The 12,199-nt window shown below is 44.4% G+C and overlaps 1 protein-coding gene across 4 annotated transcripts in view; it reads left to right on the top strand.

Moving 5' to 3' along the window:
* Positions 1 to 12,199, top strand: part of SCMH1 (sex comb on midleg homolog 1 (Drosophila)) — a 132,716-nt gene that overhangs the window by 29,732 nt on the left and 90,785 nt on the right. For all 4 annotated transcript variants that reach the window (XM_019548036.1, XM_019548037.1, XM_019548039.1 and 1 more), the window contains 2 exons: positions 9,689 to 9,777; positions 11,727 to 11,970. In XM_019548036.1, the coding sequence (XP_019403581.1) occupies positions 9,689 to 9,777; positions 11,727 to 11,970 (333 nt within the window). The remainder of the gene's footprint in view (positions 1 to 9,688; positions 9,778 to 11,726; positions 11,971 to 12,199) is intronic.

Genomic DNA, 12,199 nt, shown 5'->3' on the forward strand with positions numbered 1-12,199 from the left:
CTGAATGCCCTTTATGGCAAGAATAGAGGCCTACCTGTTTTTTGCATAGACACAGACTAAATCATTCAAATGTTACTAGTCCTTCAGTGTCTTCCACAAATCCTTCCTGTGTGTTCTGAAGGACAGGAATGTTTTTCAGCAATTCACTGAGGAAAGAACATAGAGAAGCTCACTTTACTGTGGCACAAAGAGTCGTAAAATGGGTCCCCAGAAGTCCTGGTGACATGCAGATGAGTGAAGTACCATTTTGGACACAGTAATTAGGGTAGAGCTTTTGGCCATTCACCTTGATCTAGGCTAATCTAGGTATTTAGATTCCATGGTTGTCCAAATTAACTTTGCAGTGAAGACATACCCACAATCCCAGAGCCTACAGGACAATGTGCACACTGTTCTAGAACTGGTCTGAGCATCAGCCACTGCTTTTGGCCTAGAGCATCACTCCCACCAGCCATCATTTATTTGCCAGGCCCTCTCAAACAGTACACTTTTCTCATCCTATAAGATAGTCTCTCTCATATCCATTACGCCAGAAGACTGGAAATGATACATAGAGTGGAGAATGCCTTCCTAGGATCTTTAAATTGTAATGCAGACCATAAACAAGGAGAATTGGTAACATTGAGGTGTTTAGCTTAGTCATTACTAACTCTGGCAATCATTGGTAAATTTAGTTAAGCCAAAGTAATTTATTTTCCATTGTTACCCAGTTGTATTTGTGGCCACTGACTATTCAGTCAACAGGAAGACTTGGTTAACAAGTGTAGGCATTAGTAGAGAACCAGTTAGATGAGTTTTATATAGTTCACTTGTTTTCATTAGAGCTTCATTTTGGGCAGTGGATTGACCCAGTTTGGGCAAGAGGCCATTTAACAGAGAAAAAAGCATGAAAGGGCTCCTGTTGATTTAAAGCCTTATCTTGAATGAGCATGACATTCACTGCATTTCATCTCTGATTTATTAAAACTCTATTTAGCTTTCGCTATGTTTAGATATTAGAATTTCCCCTTTTTTAATCTCCCAGGTAAACACCATTTTTCTTTTTACCACTGGTCAGATGGTTCCTTGATGAGCTGAACTGATGCATGTTGAATCCAGATTAAACAGCTATCTGAACTTCATGCTTTCATTCAGGTGGCGGTTCTCTTGGAGTTTTGGAGGTGTCTTTATGAAGCACCCATCCCAGTTTGTATATTCTGGTAGGGACCAGACTGAGTTGTAACAGCAAAAGAAAGACTTGCACGTGAGACCTTTGAAGCAGATACAATTTCTCTCTGAGGATGCAGTCAGACATAGCGCTTGAACTGTTGTAAGAATGTCTCTGGAGCTGGTTCAGCATTGCCATGTGTCCGAGGTGTCTGCAAAGGGTTCTAAGTAGAAGTCACCTTTTAGGCATTGTGGTGCCATTGATCTGCCACCAGGGGGTGGAAGTGAGTACATGGTTCACTTACAGTTTTCTGCTCCCCCTGGCACTGACATTGAGTTCAGTAAAGACCCATTCCTGTGCTTTACTGAGATCTGTGTGGTGGAGCCTTGACTGGGAGTGTCTAGATAAGTGTGTGTGTTGCGGGGGGGGGACTGCCTGGACCTCTGCTTTTGGGTTCCTGTGGGGCTGGATATTTCAGAGCTGCCCGCTTTGTGGCTTTTAAAGAGCACTTTTCCTCCAAGCTGCTCATCAGTTTACTTCAATTCCTGGAAAGTGACCAGGATTTGGTGAATGCCAGGCAGATTTGATGGTGGAGAGATAGCCAAGTAAGGTGGGGAGGGACTGCCTGGACCCCTGCTTCTTTGTCCCTGGAGCTGGGCAGTTTTCTTTTATTGGTGGCAGTGGAATCTTTTGGCAGTCCCTTGGAGTCTCGAGCCCCCAGGCACACAGAAGCATGGGTTCAGGTAGACCCCTGCCTCCCCTAGCTGGCCACCTTCCAGCCCAAATAAGCCTGGCATGCATGGAACCCTGGTCAGTTGCCACCGCAGAAGGAACTTGAATAGCTCTTTAAAAGTCATGGAGAACTGCTCCCAAGGCCCCCAGCTAAGGACACTGCATACAAGCCATAGAAGTTGAGGCAATAGAGTTCTGGCTGCATACCAGAGTAGCCAATTGCTTGCGACTGTTGGAGTAAGAGTGTTGAGTGGTACAGGTGGGAAGCCTGCAAGACCACCCAGACAGTAGTCATTGAAAGCTGGGTGTCTGCACATATCATTGAACCAGTTCATAGACAGCTCATTCAAAATAATACTTGTTTATCCAGGTATACTTTTGAAATGGTTCAGGAAGTTTGAACTGTTCAAAACTGGCTTCTACATCTCAGTGGTTGCAGTTTAAACCACAATTAAACCAGTCTAAGAGTTATGTTTGTCTGTACCTCAAGCATCCTTTGGGAGGTGTCAAGTGGATGTTCAGCCTGGAGTGTCAATAAATGTGACATGGGAATGGATTTAATGAAAATTAAGCTTGACTAGGAAGGTGAAAGCTGCATGCCCTGTTGTATGGGATGCTGACGCACTATTTTTTTTAGTGCTACAAAGATCTTGGCTCTTATTTATCGCAGGTTTCCCATTTTTTTTTAGTGTGACAGAAAGCCTGACTGTGTGGCTACAGGCTTTTTGCCACGTTAAAACAGCAGATAAAGTGCAACAAGTTTAATGCATGTCAGATCCCATGAGTTCTTTAAATTCACATTGCTGATAGTGGGCAGCACCATGACTGAGGGTTTCTAGGACTATGTTGAATACATCTGCTGAGCATTTGGCCCTGTGAATCTGTACCCAATTTACTACAGAAGACTGATATAAGAAATCTCTCTCCTCCCTTGGTAACAACCACCATCTCCCATTCTTCTCAGCTGTAAAGATTTAAACCCCCCCACAAAAAACCCAACCAAGCAAACAAAAAAATACCTAGGGAGTGTGACCTTCTGCCTGCCTCTGATGAACCCAGAATGAGCCGACTTCAGAGATCCTAGTATGTAAGAAATAAGATTGTTTTGGCTGTTAAAAGCCAATCTTGAGCTTTGTATCCAGGTTGAAGCTGTATTGGTCTAGAGAAAAAAGCAAGGGCTTGTGGACAGAGGTGATTGATACCTTTTATTAGACCAACAAGGTTTTTGCAAATAATGTCTTTAATTACAAGCTTTTGGACACAAACACCCTTCATCAGGCATTGGAAAAGATTGTAAAAGTTTTCCTGGGTCAGAATGAAAGTTCATATTTCATAAGATTTCACAAAGAAATCAATAGATGGAAAACTTGAGCTTTGGTGCATACAGCCTTTGTGTAATGTGAGATTTGCAGCTATACTTTTCCTGATTTGGCTGGACCTCATTCATCCTATTTCCAGTTGGTCACAGCTGCTAAGATCTACTCAGTGAGACTGGCCTTTTAAATACTTTATTCCATTTTTTAAAAAGCAATTGGGTTCTGGCCTCCATAGATTTTTCTGCCAGAGAAAAACTTGACATATCTGACATACTGTACTTCTTCACTCTTCCTATATTTACCCATAGCAGGAGAGAGGAACCTAGTACATTTGTTAACCTCTGCTCACATTTTTTTTTAATTGAGTATCAAATAGTGTCCATAAAATCTGCTGTTATCAGAAACAGTAGTCAGTTCTGTATGAGACTTTTCCTAGTGGATGCTGATCCATCTCTTGTGTATGAATTTTATCTTTGAAACTCTCAGGGTATAAGGAAACATAACAACTATATGGCTATCAAAGTACACTGTTACACACTTATAACAAAACTGTTTCCTCTTTGTGATTTTTCTAACAATGCAAGCGTAGCAAAACTGCTCCAGCTTTAACCCTCATTCATCCTTATCTCACCTGTATTGCTACAGGTTGTTAAGGGTGTAAGGGTTAGAGTGTAACAGTTGCTCTAATGTCACTGAAATGGCGCCCCCCCCCCCCACTCCTTTTTTAAGCAGCTACAAATTGTACCTTTGTCCATACCCTTAGATTCCTATTTTGAAAAGTAGTGTCTTTTTTGTAGGCTATCAGAGGGGGCAGTAACCAATCAAGTTAGAGCTAGAGCTCATCTTCAGTTGTTCCATATGAGTTAAAACTGTGTGAACGTGTTTACTGTGACTGATCTGATTATCCTTGTCACCTTTCTTGGAGGCAAGGCTGGACAGGTGTTGGCATCTAGATTCACTCCATTATTTCTTGATCTTTCAGTGCAAGTCAAGTAACTACAAGTCTTTGGCTTCCATTCCTTTTCCTTCCTTCTTCCCTCCCTCCTTCCCTTCCTCAATTTGTCAGAGACTGACATGGGTATGCGGACACATTTCTCACTCAGTATTTTCCATGTATTCTGAAGCTCAGTATTCAGCTCTTGCTTTTCCATGGTTTGAACAGAAAAGTCCTTCTGCCAGGCTTGTTTTCCTTCCTTGGGTATCCTTTTCCTAAACCACCTGCCCAGCTAGTTTTGGTGTTTACAGGCTCTCCTTGGGGACATGTGGATAAAATACTAGGCTTGATTCAGCTTGTTTTAGTTGCTCTGATGCTCAGGTCCTGTCATCTCTGGCAAGTTTTGCCCTCAGTACAGCTGACCTGTAGGTAGGACCTGTAGGTATTAATTCAGTACCAGGGTTAACTTCAAAACTATAAATATTGAAAGCTTGTTAAAACTAAGTAACAAGAAAAGGTTCCTTTGGGACTAAAGTTCCATACTTCTGAGCTGTGGGCCTTGTGAAGCAACTAATTTATATTATCTGGACATATTTTATGGTTGTTACCTGAGGTCTGCACCAGTGGCTTCCCACCTTGCTTCAAGGGAGCAATCACCCAAATGGATTAGTGGATAGATACCTCCTTTAAGCCATATGCTCCTATGGTTTCCTCTTCCAGTTCTTTTTTTCCTCCTCTTTCTATCTGGGCTCTTGCCTTTCTGGAGGTAGTATCACAAACCTCTTAAAAGAGCAAGTCTTCCTAGTTCTCTTGTCTTGTGTCCTTTGTCATGATGTCTGGAGCACGTGAGGAAGGAAGCTGCTCATCGTACTGTTCATAGTTATGTTGCATTTTCTTACTCGCTGTTAGTTTGGGTACAGAAGAACATCCATAAGTAATCCACAGAAACCTGCTTTATCCCTACCATCAGTTCTGCAACCTAAGCCACTCTCCAGAAGTCCCTGTGTGGTACTACTGTAGGCACTCCCTTACTAAGGTGCCCAGCAAAATATCGGTATCATTTACTGTTGCTGTCTTGCTCCTTTCCCAGCACAGTTCCTATCTGTTCCTGTTTCTTCAGCTTACTTGCCTGCTGCTTACATCAAGAAGGCTGCTGGCCATCCAAAAATTGTTTGAGATGGCCCTCTTGGAGGGAAGGTGGCAGGTAAAACATTATGGACTTAACCCTGCCTTCAATCATTGATGCCCCCTATGTACCAACTTGACTGTTGTGTGCAAATACTAATTCCCTGCAAAGTTCTTTGCCAGCAGAGCTGAGGCAGGAGCTTTGATTAGGATATGTTAAGTCACAGTCAAATGTGCATGTCTGTTTATTTCTGACTGCCAGCCAGCCTTTTGTAGTAAGAGTCTCACAGTTGGGTTTTCCTAGGGAGTCATTCCTAGCTCTCATGTGTTCTGATAAAGTGTTGGATCAGGTTGCAATAAATGTTGTGTGTAAATTAATCCGAGGAAGGGCCTGGGGTACACTGGAAAACCACAAGTGTTCATCATTTGCACTGTGGTAGCACCTAAGTCTAGAAATGAGTTTGAGATTGGCCATTAGTTGTCTTTGGAGCGCCAGCTGAAAGGGCCAGGAAGCTGAAGAGACAAATGGGAAGAGATAGCACAGGACATTACAGAACCCAGTGTCTGAGCAAGGGAAGGCATGCACTAAGGGAACCAACCTTTTTAGCAGGCATGGCACAAATTAACCCCATACCCTCCCCAAGTACCACTCTGATCATGTTCCCTGCTTGATCTTCTGGTCTGTATTCTGATTCCTGTCCCATGCTCACTGTCTGATCTCCTCTGTTTTCTCCCCCTGTCCTATCTTCCATTGCGCAGCCTGCCTATCTCTGGTCTGGTATGTGCTACACAGTGGCTACACACATGTGCTGCTGCTTGGCCATCTCTGCTGTAGGACATCCTGGACCTACCCTCCAGAATGTCTGAGATTCCACCTAACTTGGTGGAATACGTACAAATTTGCTAAGTGTGCACTTGATACCATAGTCCAAATCATTAATGAAGATATTGAACAATACCAGACCCAAGACAGACCCCTGTGAAGCCCCACTTGATGCCTTTTCCCAACTAAACATTGAGCCATTGTTGACTATTTTGGAGCACGGTGATCCAACCAGCTATGTGTCGACCTTGCAGTCTGTTTTATTCATTGTAAATGAGAACATTGCAGGGGACAATTTCAGAAGCTTTGCTAAAGTCATGGTACATTACATCCACTGCTCTCCCCCCTCCGCAGAACCTGTCACCTTATGGAAAGGAATTAGGTTGGTCAGAAATGACTTGCCCTTGGTAAATCCATATTGGCTGTTTCTGATGACTTTGTTATCCTCCAGGTGCTGCAAAACAGATTATTTTAGGACCTGCTCCATGATCTTTTGAGGTATTGAGGTCAGACTGACAGGTCTGTAATTCCTTAGATCCTCCTCCTTCCCTTTCTTAAGGAGGGGCACTGTATTTGCCCTTTTCTAGTCATCTGGGACCTTACCTGACCTCCAAGAGTTGTCAAAGAGACTAGCCAGTGGTGCTCCAGTTACCTCGGCCAACTCCTTCCATACACTAAGGTGCATCCTATCCAGCCCTGCCAACTTCAAAACATCCAGTTTCTGTAAGTAATTCCTAATCCGTTCTTCCACATCTTGAAAGCATCTGCCTTCTCTAAGTAATTTCTAACCTGCTGTGCCACTGCTCTACATTTTTTTTACTTTTTCCTCATATGCTAGCCAGGTGCACATGTCAGCTGGTAGCTCTCACTATTCGTGAAAACTGAAGTAAAAAAGGCATTATATTTCAGTCTTCTCTCCATCATCTGTAACTAGATTGTCTTGTGCATTCAAGCAAACTTCAGGTTCTTTGGTCATCCTCTTACTCTACATACTCGTAAAATCACTTTTTATTGCTTTTCATATCCCTTGCCAGTTGCATCTCAAATCATGCTTTGGCCTTCCTAATTTTCAACCTGCACAGCTGTGCAATACTCAAACCTAGTACTATGACAAAGTTTTGGTTTTGTTTCAGTATATTGAAACGATTTCTGTCAAGCCAGGCTGATCTTCTATGGCATTTCCTGTTCTTCTGTTGCATCAGGATAGCTTGCTCCTGGACCTTTAAAAGGCCCTCTTTGAAAGTACAGCCACCTCTCCTACACTCCTTTTACTTTCAGACTTGCCTCCTAGAAGATTCTGCCAAGCAGTTCCCTGAGTTTGTCAAAGTCTGCTTTTCTGAAGTCTAGTTGGGCCTCTCTACCATCTGTATCAAAAAGTTATCCCCAAGATGCAGCACAGATTTGCTGGACTGCTTGTGCACTGTTGTGCTTCCCTCCCAGAAGATGCCCTGATAATTAAAATTAGCCATCTAGGTCCTGCTATTTGGAAGCTTATGTCACTTGTTTAAAGAAGGCTCCTTCTCTGGTTTTGGGTGACTTAGAGCAGATTTTCACTATGATTTTGACCTCTTTCACCTGGAGAACACCCTGCTGCTCTCCCCTTTAACCTTTATTCAGAGGCTTTGAACAGGTCTACCTTCTGCTTCATACTGCACCTCAGATTGCATGTACATCTCCTTTATATGTGGGGCAACACCACTGTTTTCCCCTGCCTATTCATCTTGAACAAGGTATACCCATCCAGGACTCTACTCCAGTCATATGAGCTATCCTGTCCCATCTCTGTAATTTCAATTGCAATATAATTCCTTGTACTAGGACCTCTTTGTCTAACCGATTAATTGTCTTTTCTTCTCCCTGAGAACATTGCTAAGGTTCTGCTATTACCACCCCTTACTAATATTTTCCCAGGTCTCCTCACTCATTACTTACCCCTGGGCTTTTTTTTCCCCGATAAGCCTAATTTAAATCCTCCTCCACATGTTGATCTCCGGGATGTGTCTGCTTCTAGCCAGGCCTTTGCCCTTGATTGGAAGGATCAATGAGAACATCACCTGGGCCCCTGCACCTTTACCCTTGGACCCAGAGCCATGTGGTCACTTTTGATCTGCTGAAGGTCATCCCTGGTGTAGTATCTTCAGTGCCCACATGGATTACCAGCATGGGATAATAGTGAGAGGGCCAGCTGAGTCTTGGTAACCTTTCCATGACGTCTTGGATGTGGACTCCTGGCAGGCAGAAGACTTTCCAAGCCAGCAGTTCTGGCTGGCACCTGGATACCTCTGTGCCCTTCAGGAGGGAGTTGCCACTCATTGCTTCCTTTGGCACCCATCGATTCTCCTAGGGGTGAATGGCTTGGCTTCTCCTGCCACTGAAGTACACTTTTTCTCATCTGATGCCAGGGACAGCTAGACAGCCACAGATTCAGAAGAGGAGTGCAGTCTGTTACCAGAGGTGACAAGCTGCCAGCTTCCACCTTCCCGAGTATTTGTCGTCTTGTCTTCCAATGCCTTCTCTTGCTGTTCCTCTTCCATGATGTGGGAGATCTCTGTGCATTCAGTCAGTGAAGGTTTCCTGCTCCCAGATGCTTCTGAACCTATCCATCTCTGCAGTTCCCTTACTAGATTCCTGTGGGAAACCATGAGGCACCTCTTACATCAGGAGTGAGCAATTATTTCGGGCAGAGGGCCGCTTACTGAGTTTTGTTAAGCCATTAAGGGCTGCATGACAGGCAGCCAGGGGCAGATAAATATTAATTTTCTAAATTTTTTAGGGGCCCTGTGGGCCGGACAGAATGGCTTGGCAGGCTGCATTTTGCCCACCCTTGTCTTACATCACAAGTACTCCCCCACCTGGCTGCCTCTGGCAGGAGCATGCAGGCTGCAGTCTCTGCAAAGCCAGGCCAGAACCTGGGTGGAAACCTTGGTGGTTGGTGGTCATGCTTGGACAGAGCCTCTACAGATACAGGCAGAGGATGAAATGGTAGTGGGAGAAACTTTGAGGTTGCAGTGTCTTCCATCCATTCTGCTGATTCTCCTGCTAGCTCCTTCTTTCTCTTTCACTTGTACTCCTGAAAGATTCCCTCTTCCTTCTTTAGCTGCTTCCACTCAGCAAGCTTGTAAGTAAGAAAGTGTCCAGGCAAACTCACCAGTGAGCTCCCTACTCAAACTCCTGTTTCTTTGTCCATTAACTAGTCCTGGTGTTGGTGGCTGCTGCATATTGCTGGGTTCTTTTTGGCCTAGCCTTTCTGCCTAGACAAGCCCTACCTCCTTGTTCACACTGCAGTTAGTTGAGCCCTGGCTCAGCAGTTGAGAGCCTCTGCTTAGTCCTGCAATCAACCTTGCAAAATGTCTCCCAAACTGAAGCTACACCACAAAACACAAACCAGGCAGACCTTCCCACTCAGACCCTCTCACCAGGCAGCCACAGGTTCCTGCTCCCTTCCCAAGCAGGACTCCCATTCAGATTCCCCAGTTTGCTGGGCTGTTCACTGGTCCCGGTGTCACTGGCTCCTGTGTCCAGCAGGGTGCAAGAACATTATGTGCAGTGCTGCCCGTTCCAAAGGGACCTGCAGCCTTTAATGGTTTCCACCTGTGCTTCCTGTTCTACAGGCTTTCGGCTGAATGCCTCCTCTTGGCCCATGTTCCTCCTGAAGACTCTGAATGGGGCGGAGATGGCTCCAGTCCGGATTTTTCACAAGGTATCATATTGTGTGTGGAGGGCCATCCTTGGAGTTTGTGGTGCACTTGCTACAGGGTAGTGAAGTCAGCTCTGTTCTCTAAGCTTAGGAACTTAGTCTACAAAAAGATGTTGCATGTGTCCAGGGTAAATCATTTTGTCCCAGGACAGTGCATTCATTCAGACATTCATGTCTGTTGTCCTGGGGTAATCTTAAAAAGGTTCACAAGATAAAAGGTATTAATGTTTTTTCATGGGTTGTTCAAAATGCACCTGAATTGTTATCCCAGGATTGTATCATTGAATCAATGGCAGAAAGTCAGCAGTGCATTCAGCTGCTCCCTAAGTCCTGATTAGAAGGACAATGTGTGTACATGCCAATCTTGGGATATTTCTGTTTCTGGACACGATTTCTAGAGAAACACAGGCGCAACTTGTCCGGAGACAAATCTCTTATGGTCTGAAGCAAGGAAAAAGTTAGCAACTAGCCTTGTGACAGTGCTGTTATATTAGGGCAGAGCAGTCCACTTTGCTGCCTTGTCATTGCAGGCAGGATGGGGATGCAGACTGTGACCTGCAGAGGTAGAGTCCTCAAAGTATGGGAAACTTGCTACTCTTTCACTCAGGCTGCACGTGCCATTTGAAGTTAGGATAGGCAATATATAAAAGCTGTTTCTCTTTGCCAGTAGGATTCTATAAACTGTTGTAATGCAGTAGAAAAAGAGAAGAGTGCATATCACTTAAAGTATTCCCAGCCACAACCCTGGCAACATATCTTAGCTTGTATCCTCAGCTGAGAATTGCACCATTTAATACAGTAGTAGTTGAAGCAGCATTTTCTGATTGGAAAGGACCTGGAGAAACCATCCCTGGATATGGTGGATGGTACCATTTGATTTCAGCTTCATTAGATTATTAAATAAATTACTGCTTTGTCAGGGGTATACCTCAATGGTTTGGGGAACTGAGTTCAGAGAGATGCTTTTTCCCATGGCCTCCTCTGGGTGGTTTTTCCTTTGAACAGTACACATCTTCCAGTCAGGCAATTTGGAATGAGGTTTTTGCTTCATCCCACTTTCTTTCCTTGTGTTTCTCTTCTGCTACAGCATTCACTGGAGAGTGAAGCTGAAGATTTGGTGAGGCAGCCTGCCCCATGCAGCCTCACATCTGAAATTTTTCCCTCCAAGTCGTGGTATATCTGACCATTTAATACAGTTAGTATGGAGCTGGGTTGTTACCCTGGGTAGGAGATGGAAAGCCTCCCTTTCCACTGGCCTGCCACTGAAGTTGTTTGAGCAGCATAAAAAGCCACAGGTTGGATTGAAGAGATGCTTTTTAACTTGAGTATTTCCCCTGTCCACAAGTTACTACAACCTTGGGATGTAGTACTCCTGACTAGGCAACCTGCCTTACTAAGTAGTGAAGAGTCATGTCCATTCTGGCTCACACCCACTGAATTCAGTCTCAATAATTCTTCCCTTTAAGACTGCCCGGGGAGGATGGACTGGTTGGAGATAACGGAGTATGAGCACTGCGTGTGTGTCACAGACCTCTGTTTCTTGGAGCTCCGGGTCTTTTTCCCATAGCACACTATTCCAGGAAGAAACTGTCACAGGTAGCCATGTTGAGTTATAGTATTGGTTGTATTTGGTCCAGCATCCTACATGTAAAAGGGATATAGGGAGGAGCAGGAGCCAATGATCTTTACTTCCACTGGAATCTCGAGTCCCAAGGGCAGCAGGTACAAAATGTCAGTATGTAGAAGCCTTACCAGTACTCATAAGTTGCACATACTTAAACCTGGGGTTAGATCCAGCCTTTAGCACAAGAAAAAAGCACCACTTCCACTCATTTACATGGGGCTATCTCAACTGCATCTAGGACCAGTTGTTTTGATAATACGGGGAGATAATCCAAATACTGACATGAACTACATCCTTTTTGATCACATTTTTTGAACCCTCCCTTTAGGAACCACCATCTCCATCACAGAACTTCTTCAAGATGGGCATGAAGTTAGAGGCAGTGGACAGAAAGAACCCTCACTTCATCTGTCCAGCCACCATTGGGGAGGTGAGAGGTTCTGAGGTCCTCATAACGTTTGATGGCTGGAGAGGTGCTTTTGATTACTGGTGCCGCTATGACTCCCGGGACATCTTTCCTGTAGGCTGGTGCTCGTTGACGGGAGACAACCTACAGCCTCCTGGAACTAAAGGTGAGAGTCACATCATAGTCCAGATCTGTTCTTTTTTTGTCCAAACTGAGCAAGGAGCAACAAAACAGGTAGGAATTGATACCTTGGACTGCCAGTTTCTGTTCCTGGTCTGGTATGGATTCTGTGTGTGCCTGGAATTATCACTGTCCCTCCCTATTCCTCAGATTTTCCATCCTACAGTGGGAGATAATGATAATTGCTTCTTATAGTTTGCTCAGAAATACTTGAT

Source organism: Crocodylus porosus, unplaced genomic scaffold (genome assembly GCF_001723895.1).
Source record: "Crocodylus porosus isolate Cpor-Errol unplaced genomic scaffold, CroPor_comp1, whole genome shotgun sequence".
Taxonomy (NCBI): Eukaryota; Metazoa; Chordata; order Crocodylia; family Crocodylidae; genus Crocodylus; species Crocodylus porosus.